The 18,954-nt window shown below is 51.9% G+C and overlaps 2 protein-coding genes across 6 annotated transcripts in view; one reads left to right on the top strand and one right to left on the bottom strand.

The window, feature by feature from the left end:
* LOC143824389 (uncharacterized) overlaps window positions 1-7,460 on the bottom strand; it is a 17,905-nt gene extending 10,445 nt beyond the window's left edge. For 3 of the 4 annotated variants that reach the window (XM_077311632.1, XM_077311633.1, XM_077311630.1), the window contains exons 1-2: window positions 5,757-5,908; window positions 3,887-4,019 (exon numbers count right to left, since the gene is read on the bottom strand). In XM_077311632.1, coding sequence (XP_077167747.1) covers window positions 3,887-4,019; window positions 5,757-5,760 — 137 coding nt within the window. In that variant the 5' untranslated portion in view covers window positions 5,761-5,908. Of the gene's footprint in view, window positions 1-3,886; window positions 4,020-5,756; window positions 5,909-7,318 lie in introns of those variants that run through there. The other variant, XM_077311631.1, reaches the window with a different exon arrangement.
* LIMK1 (LIM domain kinase 1) overlaps window positions 1-18,954 on the top strand; it is a 27,809-nt gene extending 8,855 nt beyond the window's left edge. The window contains exons 1-15 of one of the 2 annotated variants that reach the window (XM_077311629.1): window positions 5,318-5,406; window positions 5,572-5,710; window positions 6,392-6,501; window positions 8,520-8,711; window positions 10,065-10,170; window positions 10,287-10,453; window positions 11,361-11,544; window positions 12,106-12,192; window positions 12,641-12,772; window positions 12,918-12,977; window positions 13,864-13,929; window positions 14,045-14,192; window positions 14,888-14,943; window positions 15,134-15,291; window positions 15,486-18,954. In XM_077311629.1, the coding sequence (XP_077167744.1) occupies window positions 5,708-5,710; window positions 6,392-6,501; window positions 8,520-8,711; window positions 10,065-10,170; window positions 10,287-10,453; window positions 11,361-11,544; window positions 12,106-12,192; window positions 12,641-12,772; window positions 12,918-12,977; window positions 13,864-13,929; window positions 14,045-14,192; window positions 14,888-14,943; window positions 15,134-15,291; window positions 15,486-15,648 (1,632 nt within the window). In that variant the 5' untranslated portion in view covers window positions 5,318-5,406; window positions 5,572-5,707 and the 3' untranslated portion in view covers window positions 15,649-18,954. Of the gene's footprint in view, window positions 1-5,317; window positions 5,407-5,571; window positions 5,711-6,391; window positions 6,502-8,519; window positions 8,712-10,064; window positions 10,171-10,286; window positions 10,454-11,360; window positions 11,545-12,105; window positions 12,193-12,640; window positions 12,773-12,917; window positions 12,978-13,863; window positions 13,930-14,044; window positions 14,193-14,887; window positions 14,944-15,133; window positions 15,292-15,485 lie in introns of those variants that run through there. The other variant, XM_077311628.1, reaches the window with a different exon arrangement.

The following is an 18,954-nucleotide window of genomic DNA, read 5'->3' as shown; positions in this document are numbered from 1 at the left end:
TTGTGCTAAGGCTATCCTTTTCTAGAGCTGTGTTTGCTACCCACGCTAAGGTTTGGAGCAAAGCACAGCTGATATTTTGGAGTGAAACTGCCAATATTTTGGCAGGATAATAAGGCAGACCTAAAGGAAACGGTATTTGGCGCTTGGAGATTTGGAAGCTCCAAACATGCAGAGTTTTGGAATTGGGGCTACCTCCAATTTGGGCTGCTTGAAGGGCCTTGGGCAGCGGGGGCTGCAAGCTTGAATGCATGGCTTCTCACGGGCAGATTAATCAACTTGAGCTCGAGTTGATTGATCCGTGATGGCAGCTCCGAATCGGTGGGCTGCTGAGGGAGAGACCATGGGGCTTAAGTTTTAAGGCTCTTTTGGTTCCAAGGAGTCACCACAATTTGGGTCGGACAGGGGAGATGCTCCGGCCGGTCTTCCTTTCTTGCGAGGAGCTTCTGCTAATTAAATTCTCAATCGCTTCCCACTCCTGTCGATATCTTCAAAAAGACTCCAGGATGGTGGTTTTCGGTAATATGACCAGTCGGTTGAATGCAGTGGATTGACCGGAGATTAAAAGGCAGAGGATTCATTGACTAAAAAGCATCTTTAAGCGGTTGGCAGCTCTGGCTATGATTCCCCGAGAAACTGCAGGCTATGTCGACTGATGGTTCAATAGAGTGGCACTTAAAATGTTGATACGTTCTTAGCAGGGTAGCCTAGTTGGAACAAACAGGCCCACAGCTGGTCTTGCTGCATCAGGGAACATGTGAGTTGATGAGCCAAAAGCATGTGCAGAGTGGATCTCCTGGAACGTCTGAGTGACTGTGGCTTGCCACGGATAATTTTTCTTGTCTATTTGTTCATCTGTCTGTATGTCTGTCTATCCCTCCCTCTATCTATCTATCCATGCATCTATCCATCCTATCATAGCCATCATCTGTCTGTCCATCCATCCATCCTTCCTTCCTTCCTTCCTTCCTTCCTTCCTTCCTTCCTTCCTTCCTTCCTTCCTTCCTTCCTTCCTTCCTTCCTTCCTTCCATACATCCAACCATCCAACCATCCAACCATCGACCTACCCATCCATTTATCTATCATCAATCCATCTACCTATCCACCTGTCTGTCTGTCTATCCCCCACATTTTTCCCTGTCTCCACTTGATCCTCACAACAACCCTGCAAGGTGGGCTAGGTCAGAAGTGTGTCTCTGGCCCAGGGTCAACCAGTGAGATTCCAGGGCAGTGTGGGGATTTGAACTCGGGTCTCCCCTATCTGTGTCCAGCACTCTAACCCCTTCACCACGCTGGCACTCCAGGATCATGGTAAACGATTCCCCGTCGCTTTACGCTCTCGTGCAGCCACATTCTGCTGTGCTCCATGAAGCAGAATGCAATCGGGACCCACCCTGTCCCAGCCCCCATTTTATCTTTGGAAGTGGGGAGGGGGTGAGGCTCAAAGCTAGAGTCAGCTGGGGCCCATCTGGACGCTCTCCCTATTAATTTAAATATTTGATGCTCTCCTTTTCGGCACGAAATAATCTTCCATCAGCTAACGGCGCTGAGCCGAATGCAGATGACGTCAGGGCAGCATCCGGCTGCAAAATGTAATTGGGAATATTAGATCACGGTGCACTTCAAAAGGAGGGGATGAATTTGGGGCGGGCTTTGAAAGGAGCAGCGCTTTGTAAATAACAAGCCAAGCAGAATTCCCAGCGCTCCCACGAATAAAATCTGTCTCCATCTAGTCCGTGACAATTGGATCACTTCTCCTCCCTGCCTGCAGGAGGGAATGAGCTGATGAGGGGCAGCTGGGGGGGGGATAGTTGCATATCGAGGATTCACGTAGGAAAGTTAGTCCCCAGGAGGGATCTGGGGATCCCCTGGAATTATAGCTCAGCTCCAGGCGACAGAGATCCATTCCCCTGGAGAAAAGGGCTGCTCTGGAGGGTAGAATGCCCCAAGTCCCACCCACTCTTGGTTCCACCCCCAAAGTCTCCAGCTATTTCCCGACCCAGAGCTGGCAATCCCAGATAAACATGAATATATTTTTAAAAATGTAACCCTAACTTTCTAGATCATGCTTAGCTTTATACAGGATGAGGTGACATGTTGTGGTGGGTGGAGCATCAGGCCCAGGTTCGAATCACCATGCTGCAAAGTCACATGCGCTCAGCTTAGCCTACCTCACAGGGATGTTGTGAAGCTTTGTTTTTTGAGAAATCATTTTCAGAAACTAAATCTGCAACTGTCAAACCTGCCCTTCCTTCAAGGAGCTTCAGGACAGCGTATGCAGTTCTCCCCCCTTCTGGTTCATAGAATTATAGAATAATAGAGTTGGAAGGGACCTCATGGGTCATCTAGTCCAACCCCCCGCACTAGGCAGGACACTCACAGCGATTGGAGTCCCTTGCCACCATTAAGCATCTTTTACTCTGATGGAATACCTGCATGCTTTAAACTAGTTTCTCCCCAGTCATATAATTGCCTGCTCTGACCGGCAGTGGCCCTCCAGTGTCTCAAGTCAAGACTTTGCACGTCTCCTCCTACCTGATCCTTTTCACTGGAGAGTCTGGGGGTTGAACCGGAGACCCTCTACATGTAAAGCAGAGATTCTACCACCAAGCCACTGACCCACCCCAAAGGGCTTAGTTGCCCCCTGCAAGAGCTATCCTTCCAAAGGTTCTGTGTTGTTAGCTGGAGTGGTTAAACCAGTTTATAGCGTAGACGTAGCTTCTCCTCTGCAATAAAGTGTGGGTTGTTTATTTCTTCTGAACTGTGTCCCCATGGCCTTTTGCATTCCGGTGACTTAGAGTTTCCTATCAGGGGCTGATCCGGGGCCCGGAGTTCGCTGATGAACACATGGGGTGGGATGATAAACACTGTCTCTGCCACAGGCCTTCTCCAAACAGGAAGCGAATCTGCCCTGTCATTTTTGTTTCCCCTTTGGAGAAACCCCCACCAGCGGTTAGCCAAGACCTGTATCTGCTTCCTCCCATGCAGCCTCCCCATGAACAGGCAAAAGGGCCACACCTCCCCTCAGTTGCTTGTGCCCAGCTTCTGATTTTCTGGCTTGCGCTGCTCCTAAACATGGAGGCTCCACATACACCCCTCAGATGTATCCTCTGTAAATGTTGCTGAAACAACTTTCCCCAAACCCTCGGAGCTGGGGCATCACCACATCCTGTGGCGATGAGTTCCACCAGTTAATTACATACTTGTGGGAAGGAGGGCGTCTGTTTTCGTCACCTGGCCTGCCCACAGGCAATGCTTTCTCCGAAAGGCCAGATATTAGAGCAGCTCTCAGGGAGGTGGGGGGGAAGAGACAGTTGTCTTGTGGGTTTCCTTTTGGGGCCTTTGACTATCCACTATAGGATGCTGGGCTAGTACAAACTTTGGTCTGATCCAGCAAGGACTCTTCTGACGTCCTTCCTTGTGTCTAACATTGCCTGTCTCCAGACGGGCCATTAAACAGGACACACACAAGACAGAGAGATTTAGAAACCAAAAATAAACAGAATACTGTCAAAAGCTAACCACAAATGGAGCCTCTCCTATACAGCACATATTAACGTATATTAGTAGGGGAAAAAAATTAAGTCACAAAGGTAGATCACAAGAACAGCGGTAGATATAACCCAAAGTCCATTGAGTCTGCTTTTTTACAATATTCTGTGTAGTTTTAGAAGGCGTAATCTCTGGGGCGGGGGGCTTGGAGCATTGCGCTGTGAGCATCTCCATGTATTTCCCAACCCCGAGCTGGCAAACCTACATCTCAGAAGGGCTTCTGGGCAGGAGTTTCTCCAAACACTGAATTCCCAAAGGTCACGTCCGTGGCATATGAATCCCCAGCCTTTTGCAAGCCGGGAGATGCTCTTGAAGCCATGCTGGGGTTTCCCTCACCTCTCTGGCTCAGGTGGCCTCCGGACGTGACGAACGGATGTTGAACCCCGCAGCCTTGCATCACCTCTTCCCCTCTTCATTGCTGCGAAGAATTGGGACACTTTCCTTTCAGTGACGGTGCACAGAGGTGGGCCTGTTGGGTTTAGGAGTGACACAGCAGAGGGTTAGGAAATTATGAATGGGGCGGAGGAAGTGGGGCAAGAGATCTTTGTGTCTTGCTCTGACATAACAGGCCTCGGGGTCATCCAATGACGCTGAAAGGCAGAAGATCCTGGAAGGGCAGCAGGGAGTCCTGGGCTAAGGCATCTCTAACTTGTGGAACTCATGGCTGCAAGATGTCAATAGCTTGGGTAGCTTTATTTTTAATTAGACCTATCGCCCATTTTAGAATGTAACCCGCCACGAGCCGCAAGGGAGTGGCGGGAAATAAATTGAATAATAATAATAATAATAATAATAATAATAATAATAATAATAATAATAATAATAATAATAATAAAAGTATTAATTCAGGTGGGTCACCGTGTTAATCTGAATCAACAGAAAATACTCGGGATCTTGGGGCACCTTTGAGAACCACAAAGTTTTATTCAAGGTTTAAGCCTCTGTGTGCCTGTGCAGTTCTTCAGATGCAAGGAAAAGAAAATGTACGGCTTTTTATTTATTTTTTTAAATATATTATTGTTAGACTTTTATACTGCCCATCCCGGCGAAGTTGAATAAAACTTTGTTGGTCTTAAAAGTGCTGCTGGAATTTTTAAGAAGTATAATGGAACCTCCATGTTCCGAGGCAGTGTACCTCTGAACACAGTTGCTGCAGGGGCGATGGGGAGGGAGGGAGGGTTGGCCAGTGGGTCTTGCTTGAAGACCGGCAGGGGCATCTGACTGGCTGCTAATAGAAGCCCTATGCTGAGCTTGATGGACCTTTGGTCTGATCCAGCAGGGACCGTCTTAAATTCATAAATATGTAATCATGATGATAGTGACAATAAGAATCATAGAATCATAGAAGTCAGTAACTTGGACCCCGCAAATCCAATCCTCGCCAAACTTGGAGGGGAGGTAGAGGAAAGAGTCCGCTGGAATTCGGTGTCTCTAGCACACCAGGGGAGCCATTCTACTGAGTTGCGTAACTCACTAACCAAACTGGTTCATTTAAGCCCCAAAAGTTTGTGGTGGTTCTTAGTTCACGAACCAAACCAAACTGCATTTCCCGTGTTTGGGCCCATCCCAAGTTTCACCACCACCCACGTTAAACGTGAAGGGGAAATGTGTGTCCCTAACTACCCGGTTTCCAGCTGGACGTCCACCACATGTCCCCCGAGTGTTTGGCCCTGCGTTTTCCCGCTCCACTCCCATAGCAAGCCCTCTTGGTATATTCTCAATGTGGCATCAAAGATAACTCCTTCCGAAAAGAGAGAAGGAGAAAGAAGGAGGGGGACAAAGAGTGGGAGGAGATGCTGGTTCATCAAGTTAGGAATAGTCTCCAGGAAGTGGAGAAGCATCATATGACTCTTCGGGTGAGCAAAATACTGTGCTGGAACGGGCCGCAGCTTTGGAAGAGCCGGTCATGTGCCTGTCGCCTTTGCCTATGGATCAGAGCGCCAGCCGCAGCATCAAACTTCTTAAGGCTGACTCCCTCTCTCTCTCCCCCCTCCCCTCTCTCTCTGTCTGCCCCCTCCCAGGTGCTGCGAATGCGGATCCTCACTCTCACATCAGTACTACGAGAAGGACGGCCGTCTCTACTGCAAGAAGGACTACTGGGCTCTCTTCGGGGAGCTGTGCCATGGCTGCTCGGAACAGATTGCCAAAGGGCTCATCATGGTACGTTAGTCTCGCTTCTCGGCCTTTCGGCTGAGATCAGGCATACCCATGGGGTGCTTGTCCCGAAGAGGAATGCTTCTTCCCCAAATGCAATGAGTCTTGCAGCTTGGCTCGCTTGCCCGAGTCGCCTGAGAGCTTTGGATCCGTCTGTCGTCTGCATGTGGCCCTGGGGGTGTCACGGCTTCCTGTGCTGATCTTTGTGGCATTCAGGGGTGGAGAGATGCTGCTTGGGCCTGCCGCTCAAGCATATGGTTAAGAGAAGCAGAAGCAGAAGCGGCGACCCTTGCAGGATTGGGACTGTTGACATTTCAGACAGGGGGGGTGGAAACTGGAAATCCCCCCGCCCTCGTGTTTCAAATTAACTCCCTGATAATGCATGGGAAAAACCTAGCCCGTGCTGCCTTTCCCTTGCACACTGGAGGTCTTTTTGCACTTCAAACATGTGGTTTCCCACCCCTCCCCTCCCCGCCACTGCGTTGGTACAGTCTAGTCAGAGCTCTGTCGTGTCAATCTGCTGGCTGTATATTTTCAGCTCTGCAAGGAAGGAAGCTCTCCTGCCCTCTTCCTACCGCCTGCCCACAGGGGCAGTCCACGGGGCCCGCGTCCACGGCAGAGCTGGAGAAGCGAGCCCTGGGGCAGACACAGGCTCCCCAGTTCTCACCCTTCTTGTCTCCTTCCCAGGTGGCTGGAGATCAGAAGTACCACCCAGAGTGTTTCAGCTGCCTGAACTGCCAGACGTTCATCGGCGATGGAGATACATACGCCCTGGTGGAACGTTCCAAGCTCTACTGGTGAGGGGGGAGTGCTTGCTGGATGATGTTCCAGCTTTCAGCCCTCCTGGTTGGGGGGCAGAGAGGCCCAGTTGACTTGCCTTTTTTGCTAATTAAACAGGTGAAGACCCGTCAGCCGTGATACAAATAAATAAAATAGTTTTCAAGCTGGTGATGGTTTTCAAGCGGGTCACTGCTAAAGAGCGTTTAAACTTGGTGATGCTAATATTTGTAGACCTCTGTGTAGTGGCTGGCTACCATAGAAACATTTGAAGATTGAATCGCACACATGTTACCATAGAATTAAGATATGATAGGAAGGCATTTAAAGAGGACCTATTATTAAAGGTTAAAGAGTATTTTACATCACTGATGAAAATACCAAAAACAAAAATATACCTAGGAGTTCGTTTTGATGTTTGGAATTTTGAGGAATTGTTCATAGTGGAATAAACTCATTGCCAGCTTGAAAACTGTTTTGTTTACTTTTTGCTAATTAAAGTCTGGTGCAATGAGCGCTAGACATATTCAGTGTTCTGGTAACTGGGTCTCTGGTGCATTTTTCAGCATTAAAAAGCCGGTGTGTGGAATTGGATTTGGATTGGGGTTAGGGCTGTAGGTCAGGGAGGGGGAGCAAATCCTTCTTGTCCTGTTTCCCTAATTATCTTCTGCCCTACAAGGGCTCATTGGAGCTGGCTGTGCCAGTGCCGACTGGCGAAACAAGGCAGGGAGGAAGAATCGACTCTGGAGCGCTGCTCCACATTTCACGACCGAACACGCACCCCACTGTTATTAACCTTAAAAATTACCTCTGAACAGAGAGTTCTGAGTCTCCTACCTGGTGTGTGGTCTGTTCTCGGGAGGCCGGTGGCGTCTTCTCATTTCTTAAGGTGTCGTCTTCCCAGGGGACAAAGGCCAGAAGGGCAGTCAGGTGGGCCTGCTGGAGCAATCGCAAGAGAAAATCCTGCGGCCCATTAAAGGGATCATCTGTTGTTGGGTCAGCCAGTGCAGGCTGCTTAGATGCCCAGTGAGAGGCCGTGCCTCTGACCTTCACCCGGAGATATTCTGCACACAATGCACTTTCAATGTAGATTTTCCTGTCTTGCACTGCGGCAAATCCAGCTGCAAAGGCGCACGGAAAGTGCATTTTCCCATGTGTGTGGGCGGAGCACAGGTGTGAGTCTATACAGGGGCTCTGAAGGGACTCAGGGCTGTACAGCACCAACCCCCAGGTAGACCTTGAGGTCTTTTTGGGACAGGGAAATCAGCTCTCCCTTCCGCCAGACTATGCTGATTGCATGGCGGAATGCGAGCCAGATGGTTGCATATTATGCCAGTAATATCAATCACTCCGTATCTTCTAATGTAAAGGCAAATGAAGGCCCTAGACGGAGGAACTCTGCATCAGCCTGTCCGGTGAGAGTCCTATGATGCCTTAAGTCCCAAATGCCTTCATTGCATCAGACAAGCATGGCTCACGCCCCATCTAATTTTGTCAACGAACACTGATCCTTGCTGCCAGCCATTGTGGGCGACAGCCGACAGCTGGAAAAACACGAAATGCAACACTCCAAGAACAGTGATTCATGCAGAGACACAGGTCATCATTCCCTCCAGAACACCCTGTCCAGTAAAAATCCATGATAGGGGAAAAGATAGATGTGCCTTATGTCCCAGGTAAATCCATGACATCAGACAAGTGCAGCTGACACCCTGTCTAATTTTGTCAACGAACGCTGATTCTTTCTGTCGGTTTGCATGATGTTTTTCTCTTGCTCTCCATTGGAAAGGTTTTAAACACAAAACTCCCAGAACAGTGAGTCGTACAGAGACACAGGCAATCTTCCACTCTGAGGATCCTGTTACTGGCCATGCAGAAGCACAGCCGTTTCCCCCGCTATAAGAGGGGACATCCCTGTGGCTTTTCATTATAGAAACAATTTCATTTCTTGCCTCGTGTTCAGGGAACTTCCAAAATGTAATAAGTCTTCTCAGCAGAATGTTTGAAAACATAGCTTTCCCTCCCCTTCCTCCTGCAGTGGGCACTGCTACTACCAGATGGTGGTCACTCCGGTGATGGACCAGCTGCTTCCAGAGTCGCCAGGCACCCGGATCCCGCACACGGTCACCCTCGTGTCCATCCCGGCCTGTTCCGACGGCAGGCGTGGCTTCTCGGTGTCCATTGACCAGCACGGTGGCTCAGAGCACCCCCACACCGTCCGTGTCCGAGAGTAAGTTTCACGTGCAGAGATTTTAAATCTGGAGGTTATCAGGCGGGCGCAATTAGCAGTTCCCATCCTGCTGACCGACGCCTGTTGGATATTTGGATCTGCTTCACGCATCCCTTCTTGTCCGCTGTCAAATGAGAAATGGCCATCGTGCATCAATCAAATAACAGGAAAAGTCCGCTATCAAATACAGTGGCACGTCAATTCATTTCAGCCCTGGAGGGACGGACCAGATCCAATGGGATGAAATTAATTCAAAAGAAATTTCGCCTAAACCTCCGGAAGAAGTTCCTGACTGTCAGAGCGGTTTTTCAGGGGAACAGGCTTCCTCGGGAGGTGGTGGGTTCTCCATCTTTGGAGATTTTTAAACAGAAGCTGGATAGCCATCTGGTGGAGGGGATGATTCTGTGAAGGCTCAAGGGGGTGGCAGGTGACAGTGGATGAGAGGGTTGTGAGTGTCCTGCATAGTGCAGGGGGTTGGACTAGATCAGTGGTCCCCAACCTGCGGGCCGCGGCCCGGCGCCGGGCCGCAAAGGCCATGGCGCCGGGCCGCGGCTCCCTCTCCCCGCCCCCCCCCGCAGTAAAAAACTTCCCAGGCCGCAAGCTTGCCGGGCGTGGCTCGCAGGTGTGGCCCGCGGGCGCGGCCGGGCGCGGCTCGCGGGTGCGGCCCGCGGGCGCGGCCCGAAGCATGGGCGTGGCCCGCGCGGGCGCGGTCCCTGCGGGCGCGACCCGATGCCCTGCCGGTCCCCAGCCTAATAAAGGTTGGGGACCACTGGACTAGATGACCCATGAGGTCCCTTCCATCTTTTGATTCTATGATTCTAATTGTCGATTGCCATCAAATGAAATCGCATTTGATGTTATTTTCGACAAATATTTGACGAATCTTCATAGAACAGACAAAGAGGTGCAGCCTGAAGTCCAAGGACATAAGGCAGGATAAGGTTCGTAGAATATTCAGCCTCAGGTAGATAGCAGAAGGGGATTTGGCGGAGCAAACTTGTTTTCAGCGCTGAGGTGGCGCCAGGTGGCTTAGAGGCGGTTGCACAGCTCTTTCTGTCTCTTTTTTATCCTCTCCTTCCTCTGAGATACTCACTTTCCCTGTCCTCATTTTACCCTCATAACAACCCTGCAAGGTAGATTAGGCCCAAAGTCATCCAACTAGCTTCTATGTCAAAGGGGGGTATTGGAACATTGTTCCCCCAGATCTAATCTAGCCACCCACCAGCCTCTTGGTCTTCCACAAGCCTCGCTTCAGGAGCTGTTAAACCTAAGTTGGTCTCCTAAGACTGAGCTTGGGGAATATTCTTGTACGCCAAACAGAATAACCACCCTCCACCTCTCTCCCTACAACAGATTGGACCCAGCCTGTATGAGCCCCGATATGAAGAACTCCATCCACGTCGGTGACCGCATCCTGGAGATTAACGGCACGCCCATCCGGCACGTCCCCCTGGACGAGGTGATCTTTCCGCTCTGTCTTGATCAGTCACTCGGTCCACTCCTGGCAGCTCGGGCCAGAACCCGGCGGGAGTACGCTAGCCCTGCCATGCGGCCTGTCCTCTCTGTTCCCCGTAGATCGATCTGTTGATCCAGGAGACCAGCCGCCTGCTGCAACTGACCATCGAACACGACCCGCACGAGATCCTGGAGAGCAGCCCCCTCTCGGAGTTGCACAGCCCCCTCCACTCCCCCAGCTGCACGCCCTGCCCAGAACCCGCAGCCATCCGCCAGCGTGCCGTCATGTAAGGCTTCTCCCCTGGGTGTCGGGGAAGAAGCGGGCAGGGAGGAATTGGGATTGGACCTCTTGTCTCCCCGTACTGGCCTTTCTTCTCTGGGCTGGGGGGTGAGATGGGCCAAGAAGAATTCGTTTTGGTACAGCTGCCCCAGCCTCTTATTTATACTATGTTTATCCTTAGATTTCTATAACCGCCCCTCCTGGCTCTGCTGGCTCAGGGCGGTTCGCAACGAAGTTAGCAATCATTCCGCAAAGAAGAATAAAAACGCAATTTATTTATTTATCTATTTAGGTTTCTATACCGCCCTTCCCTACGGCTCTGGGCGGTTTACGTAAAACATACAGAACATTTACAGAGAACAATATCAATATATCACAATAACAGTCTAACAGACATCAATATAACAAAAACAACATTTCAACAAGCAACTTTGACAAGCCCTCGGTGGGTTCGACCTCTCAGGGTGTCGGGGGGGGGGACGGGGGGACGGGACCTGTAGATGTTTTGAGTCAGTCCCCCTCAAGCAAATGCATTTGTATTGCAATTGTACAATTGCACTGTCATTGAAATTACACGGATCGGGCCGTGAATCGTAACCTACCCTCAGCATTTGCCACTGTTGCCTTGACCTATAGAACCTCATCTTGCACTCAGGAGGAGAGTTTAGGGCGGAGGGCCCGATCCGTGATGTCCTCTTGCTCCTTGGACCCAACTGAACACCTGGTGGAAGAGCTCCATTTTGCAGGCTCTTTCAGAACCTCTCCTGCAGGCTCCACAGTTCTTCCAGGAGCTCGTTCCACCAGGTTGGGGCCAGGACCCAACGAGTCTCAGGGTTTCCCCCCCCAAAGTCTTGGTGGCTTCTAAGGCGCTACTGGACCAGAGCGGGACGCATCAACCCACTTTTCCCACGCAGGCGCAGCTGCAGCATTGACAAGTCCCCATGCTCCAGCTCCTTGAGCTCCCCTGCCTCCCAACGACAGGACATCGGCCGCTCCGAATCGCTGCGGGTCGTCTCGCGCCCCCACCGCATCTTCCGCCCCTCGGACCTCATCCACGGCGAAGTGCTGGGCAAAGGCTGCTTCGGACAGGCCATCAAGGTACTCGTGGGGCCCCTTGCAGATAGGATAGCCGAAGATGCTCTGATCTCGAGTCCGTAAGACCATTTATGCACTGGGAACTTCACTGCCCCAGCTCCCATGCAGGAGCACAAATAGGGGGCGGATGAGATGCACCAGGCCAAATGCTCCCCCATGTGAGTGCAGAAAGAGGTGGGCAACCTGCCACGACTAAAACTCCAGCCTGCAGCACAACATGAAACCTCCAGTGCATAAACGGTCTTTCCTGTTTGAACGGGAGAAAGCAGAAATGAGGTTCCCGCAGTCGCGGAAATAGCTAAAAATTCGGTATCTGTGGCAACCTTGCCACTAGAAAAATATGAAAGGATATTTGGTGGAGGGGGGGAATGGGGCATTGGCACAACTGAGCTGCTAGCCCCGGAGAGAGTGAGCTGTATCAGTTTTCTTCCCCGTTCACATGAAGCAGTTCTGGGGAAGGGCCGGCAGGAACGTATCTCCTGTGAATATCGAGAATATCGATAAGGCCCTCTAGCTTGTTTTTCCCCGCTCAGCCGATCAACAGCACCCGCTTCCTTTGAACAGGTGACTCACCGGGAGACTGGAGAGGTGATGGTCATGAAGGAGTTGATCCGTTTTGATGAAGAAACCCAGAGGACGTTCCTCAAGGAGGTGAGAACACCACATCCGTGCTGCGATAGCCGCGGAGAACATCTCCTCTCTTGGCCGCACGAGCTCTCTTTTCGGTTCTCTGCATTTCTTAAAGCCAGCTGGTTTCACATCTCTGTCCTCCTTCCTATTGAAGCACCTGCCCCTTACAGTTCCTATGTGCAAGTCTTTTGACCTCTCACTTCCCTCACAGAACCCGTGCTGTTTGTTAGCATCCCGTGACTAGCCCTGTGTTCTAGCCCCCTTCTGAGGGCTTTCCTTCCCTGACTCTTCTGCCTCTTGCTTGGGATAAAGGCGGGGGGCTGGCAGATATGCCGTAGTGTGGAGTATAAACTTCTGCCTGATTTCTCCCCAAGGGCTCTGCGCCCTTGCTGCTGGTTTTTGTGTAAGCTCAGCCAGTCCTTTCTGGCCGCCCCAAGGTAGCTGACACCGTGGCGCTCTCGTCCCCCAGGTGAAGGTGATGCGGTGCCTGGAGCACCCCAACGTGCTGAAGTTTATCGGAGTCCTCTACAAGGACAAGAGGCTGAACTTCATCACAGAGTACATCAAAGGGGGGACGCTGCGTGGAATCATCAAGAGCATGGTGAGAGTCGGCACGCACGATTCGCCGCGAGTCAACCTGGCTGGTGGGGGGGGGGCAAGAGTGTGATAGCTGGACAGGAATACCCTACCCCTGCACAAGGGTTTCCCGGATACTTCCTCATTCCCGCCAACTTCTCTCCTTGCAGGACAGTCAGTATCCGTGGAGCCAGAGGGTCAGCTTCGCTAAGGACATCGCTTCAGGGATGGTGAGTGTGCTGAGAGTCAATCCCAAGACTGCAAGAAGCTGCCCATGGCCTGTTTCATTTGGGTTTTTAAAAAACAGGCATTGGGTGGATTGATGTGGGGAGAGGAAGGGAAGGCGATGGCAAGCCAATCGGAGACTCCTCCGGGTAGTGAAAAAGAGGGTTTAAAAACCAACTCCTCTTTTTTCTAAAAACCTTTGGTGGGCACCAGCAGAGGTATCAGTGGGCGCCATATGAACACGCTGTGTTTTAGGTTAAAGGAGGAAAAACGTTTATTTATGGAAGGACAATTGTGATAGTGCAGAGAGAGATAGGATAGGGTCTACTCTGTACATGGCTACCTAGGAGAGTAAGAGAGAAGCTTCCGAGGAGAAGGAGGAAATTGCCCTGAAAGTAGCAATCTAAAGGTAAAGGTAAAGCACCGGGTCATGTCTGACCCTTGGGGTGACGTCCTCTAGCGTTTTCATGGCAGACTCAATACGGGGTGGTTTGCCAGTGCCTTCCCCAGTCATTACCGTTTACCCCCCAGCAAGCTGGGTCCTCATTTTACCGGTCTCGGAAGGATGAAAGGCTGAGTCAACCTTGAGCCGGCTGCTGGGATTGAACTCCCAACCTCATGGGCAGACAGCTTCAGAAAGCATTTCTGCCGCTTACCACTCTGCACCTCAAGATGCTCTAGGGACAGACAAAAAGCACACTTAAAAGGGTAGAAAGGTCCTGAACTCTCTGACCTATCTAGCAGTCTTCTCACTTCCCCCTTCAGAGTCTTTGTCTCTTCTTAACTTTGTACACCAGACATTGCCTATTCCAACAAGGGGCGCCGTGTTGGGCACTCTTGGGCTACAGGGTCATAAAAGAGCAGCATTTCTCATCCTCTTATTCTCCCCAGACTTATCTTCACTCCATGAACATCATCCACAGAGACCTCAACACCCACAACTGCCTGGTGCGAGAGGTGGGTAGTGCCAGGAGCTGGGGGCAACCTCAGCCCGCTCTTGACGTTCTCCGAAACGGTCTCTGGCCTTGCTGGTGTTGGCTAAAGCCTCTCCTGTGTTGCCTCCCCTGCCCAGAACAAGAGTGTGGTTGTGGCGGATTTCGGCTTGGCCCGGCTCATGGTAGACGAGAAGAACCAGCTGACCAGTTTGAAAAAGCCCGACCGTCGGAAGCGGTACACGGTGGTGGGCAATCCCTACTGGATGGCTCCGGAGATGATCAATGGTGAGTCAGCTGGCCAGCCGCCACCTGGGGCCTGCGGTTCTTGCGGCCGCGAATCTGGAGAACCGAGTTTGATTCCCTAATCCTACCCTCCGTGCAGCCCGCTGGGTGACCTTGGGCCAGTCCCAGTTCTCCCAGAACTCTCTCCAACTCACCTACCTTGCAGGGGGTGTGCTGTGGGGAGAGGAGAGAAGCCGCTTTGAGACTCCTTCAGGTAGTGAGAAACGGGGTATAGAAACCAGCTCTGCTGCTGCTGCTTCTCTGGACCACAGAGATCCGTTCCCTTGCGGGAAATGGCTGGGGGGAGGGTTGACGGCTCTGTGGGATCGCCTCTTTGCTGATCTCCCTCCCGTTGCAAGAACTGCCCCCTCCCTAGATTCCATGCCCAAACCTCCAGGAAGGCCCCTATCCAGAATTGGCAACCCAATAAGAAAAGAGACATGTGGCTAGGAGGTAGAGGAGAAGAGGTGGCCTTAGTGGGCACTGGACGTTGGCATTTAACGGAAGGAGATCAGCTGCCCAGCACGGGGGGAGGCCTGACCCAGGGAAATATATTTTATAGAGTGATGCCAGCCAATCAGGGCCTGTTGTGGAACCGGGAATGTTGGGGAAAGGCTGGTCAAGAACTGGAGAGGAGGAGACAAGCTCTGAGCAGCCTCGAGGGATGGTTGACCCTCCTCCTCCTCCTTCCTTCGCAGGCAGGAGCTATGACGAGAAGGTGGACCTCTTCTCTTTTGGCATCATCTTGTGCGAGGCAAGTACCTGGAAGGGCCCCTGTGCGGGTTCCCTCGAGGCAGGATGGAACTGGGGAAAGACGGTGGCACCTCCTCTCTCTTCCTAATGGGCAAGACGGTTCGGCTCAGACATCTCCCTCGTACGCTGCGTGCTAGCTTCGTGGACCCCCCACGGAGGTTTCTGACTGCTTCCCCCCCTCTTTCCCACAGATCATTGGCAGGGTCAGCGCAGACCCCGACTACCTGCCCCGGACCCTGGACTTTGGCCTCAACGTGCGGGGCTTCCTGGACCGCTATTGCCCCCCGACCTGCCCTCCCAGCTTCTTCCCTATCGCCGTCTGCTGCTGTGACTTGGATCCCGAGAAACGGTGAGCAGGGAAAGGGAGATGCCGAAAGGGAGTGGAAGAGGGCGAGGGCCCTGTGGCCAGAGGTCAGAGGTCAACTGGGCTCAATGCCAAGGATGGTGGTCTTCCCGGAGCCCTCTTTCTGGCCCCCGTTGGAGACCCTCACCACATGCGATAGGAGATGCAGTTCAGTCTCTCTCACGCTTGTGTCCCTCCAGGCCTTCCTTTGCTCGGTTGGAACAATGGCTGGAGGCCCTCCGCATCCATCTGGCCATGCAGCTCCCGCTGAGTTCGCAGCTGGAACAGCTGGACCGGGCCTTCTGGGAGATCCACCGCCGGGCCGACGGGGGGCTGCCCGTCCACCCCGAAGTATCCGAATGAGCGGGCCAGCGATCGACACGCCGCACTGAGCCCCCGCGTCCCCGTATGTGTGACGGAGCGCCCTCGTGTCGAGAGACCTCTACGAGCGGTGCACGGGTCGCCTGCCAGAGCTGGCCTCTGAGTCCGCAGCGGTGCGCAGGGGCCTGGGTCACGGGGAGCTGGCTCTCCCTGCTTCCTTCCGGAGGGGTGGGGAAGGGGAGGTGGGGTTCTGTGCCTGGCATGCACAGATTGTGTTGGGGGACTTGTAAATATTCCTGTGAATACACCGGACTCTCCCATGCCAATCCCACAGCAGAGGAAAGGGGTGCCCCTCGTCCTGTGCGGCTCAAAGCTGTGGGGTCCAGCGGAGACCCCCGATGTTCTCCTTGCACGTTTTGTGGTCGCAAAAAAAAAAAAGAAAGCCTTTGCACACTCCACTGAGTTCGCACGTTTCTCGCCACCGGCCAGCTGCTGCTCACAACCCGGCGGGGGGGGGGAAGCCCTGGGGGCTCCTTCCTGTCACACCCCTCTTTGCCCCGTGACCGAACCTCATCCTCCAAAGTGGTGCCTTGGGTTTCATGTGAACTTGCTTCACACCAGGGTCCTCAGGGGCCCCCCACGTCATTGTCCACTGCGCCAGCCACGTCTGTGAAAATGCAAGCGTGTACATGCCTAGCCTCTTCTCTTCCGTCTGCCAATTTCCGCGCACGTGTGTGTGTGTGTGTATACGTTTGTCTGTGTGTGTTCATTGTTCCAGCCACGCTAACCTGCCTTTGTGTTCCAGCCATTGCGGGAACTGCACAGACATATGTAGTAAAAAAACAACAGGAACAAAACGGCTTCTAGAGGGAGCGGTCTGGAGTAGAAAGGCAGCTGGTGCGGGGAGGAGGTTGCTTAACTCCATTCCCTCCCCCTTATCCCGGCTTCGTGGCTCCAAATTACTCTCCTCCAAAGCCACTTTTTTCCTGGATGGTTCTGGTTTTCCGGATGGGGCATAGCGAGAGTTTTTCTGCAGAGAGCTTCCGCAGCAAATCAGAGCCCAAATTTGGGGAGCTGAGCCAAAAAAAGCAAAATCTATATCTAGCTGAAATTATACACATAAATACCAATAAGATATTTTTTGAGTATTTTTTCAGCACAAATTTGCCAGATGCACACCCCTATTGCTCCTAGTTTTTTTTTCCTGTGTGATTTGCCCCCTCTAGTGGTCATTTTGCTATTTCATCGCTGTATCCCCAGTTTATTCATGAGCACCATAAAAGCCAATGCAGTACAGGCATATAGACATGTTTAAAAATACTCTGAGAGTGAAGGCACCAGCTAGGTAGATGGTTTGGCCTGCTATTCAGCAGTGGGCCAAGAGGGGAACACCAGCTGCCTGGCCAAGACTACCCAAGAAGCTCATTCTGTATGTGGACAGAAGCTAATTTGGAATCCCAAACTGACATTTGGAAAAAGGTTCCCAGACCAAATCTTCCTGTCTGCAGCTTGCTTATGAAAGTGATTTAAAAAAAAACAATTGAGTAGGCTGTCGAATTAGTCAGCTTTCAGAAACGCCCCACGAAGGTTCTGAATGTGTGACGTTATTAGCGCCCCTGTCTTTTATTGGCAAATGTCGGGATGTGCTTGGTACCCTTTGTACTCCGACTCTCACTATTGTGTCCAAGTGGAATGTCCGTGTTTAATGCAAGTGTACGTCTGCTGTCCATGTACTAAAAACACCAGCAGAAAAGGGCTGTTCCTTTCTGGAACCACTGGACTAGCCACATTGGAAACCCCATACTAAGTTAGATGGCCGTTTACAGCATGACTGCTTCAGAGATCAACTTCAGCAAGCACCCTTGGGTTTCACGAAAAGGTGGCCAACCGAATGGCAAAAATTTCCGGCAGCCCTGGCCTAATGTGGACGTTGCATTGTTCATGTTCAACCTGCAGAGGGCAGTGTAGGTCAACAACACCCTCTGTGCCCCTGTGTTTGCAATGCATGTCTCCCTGGAGGTTTAACATTTGTTCTTCTATTTGTTCTTGAAGCATGGCGTGCAAAGCTTCCGACAACACACCTGCCAAAAGCATCAGGTGTGCATGCGTGGGTCTCCTCCGCCTGGGCTATGCGTGCAGGACTCCTGTTCCGCAGGTTGTGTCACATCAGGCCTGCAGTATCTCTGACGGAGATGCCTACCTGTCCTGTTCTTACCTGTAGGGCTCTGACAGAGGTGGTCTTGGCTATGGGGTCAAAAGGGGAGTTCTGGACACTGGGTGGCAAAGCCAGGGGGAAATGGGCCTATCTCCAGGTTGGTCACACTTTGCGGGCAAGTTCTGCACCTACCCCTTTGAAATCACTAGGAGATGCCTATTTTCCATTCATTTCAGTGGGGCTGAGGTTGGAGCCAGGCTAAATTTTTGCTTAGGGGAAGTGCTGCCTATTCCCCCTTCCTGTTGTAGACCTCCACTTTTGCCCCTCTCCCCATTCCTAAAGGTCCCCCATCCGCTTGAAACGGCATTTGGGGGGTGGGAGGGGGATCTGTACGCTGCAAGTAGAACAAAGGAAGGTAGAGATGTTCTTTATAGCTGACGGACGAGCCCTCCACTAGCTCAAAATAGACTCTGGACCCAACCCCTGAGTGTCTCGCGTGTCTATGTCAAAAATACACGTGGCTCCTTCTGCCAAAGTTCCACAGCCATACCCAGCTCCTGCATTTGCACCGGCAATCTTCAGTCTGGGCCACTTATGTTCATGTGCACCGTAGTGTTGTGAGCTGAGGGTTGTGGGCCCCTTTTCAAACACAGCCCCCTTCTTGTCTGTGTGTGTGTGGGGGGGGGTCATGCCACAAGGGCCACAGCTTCCTGCCCCCCACATATCTTCCCCCACATCCATTCTGTTCCTCTAGGTGCTTTTTAAATTCCTCAGATGCTGCAGGCGATTCCAGCATCCAAGGAAGGGGGGGATATTTTTTTTTTTTTGTCCTAAGAGACTCAGATCTTCTGCGCCCCTCCCTGGCCATGCGTGGAGCATCTCACGCTCCTATGTGTCCAGGTTGGTTTTCTGTAACATATTTAGAGAGAAGAGATTGTATTATTTTTTCATACAGCCAGCTGCGGCGAATTTTCTGAGCTTGCCACTCTAATCACTCTGCCTCAGTTCTGCCTACGGAAGTATTAACTAGGGGGAAGGGAGGGGAGGGGGATTTAAAACTGTGAAGCATCTACATGCACTTTGACCCGGAAGGGAAAGGTGATGCCGTCTCGGGAGGGGTGAAGGAGGATTTTCTCATGCCTATGATGTTAAGCAAACTCATGTGGAATCAATAAAAGACCTTCCACCCCACA

This window comes from Paroedura picta, chromosome 15 (assembly GCF_049243985.1).
Source record: "Paroedura picta isolate Pp20150507F chromosome 15, Ppicta_v3.0, whole genome shotgun sequence".
Classification (NCBI taxonomy): Eukaryota; Metazoa; Chordata; class Lepidosauria; order Squamata; family Gekkonidae; genus Paroedura; species Paroedura picta.
Note: the sequence above shows the minus strand (reverse complement) of the source record. Positions and strands in the feature narration are given on the sequence as shown.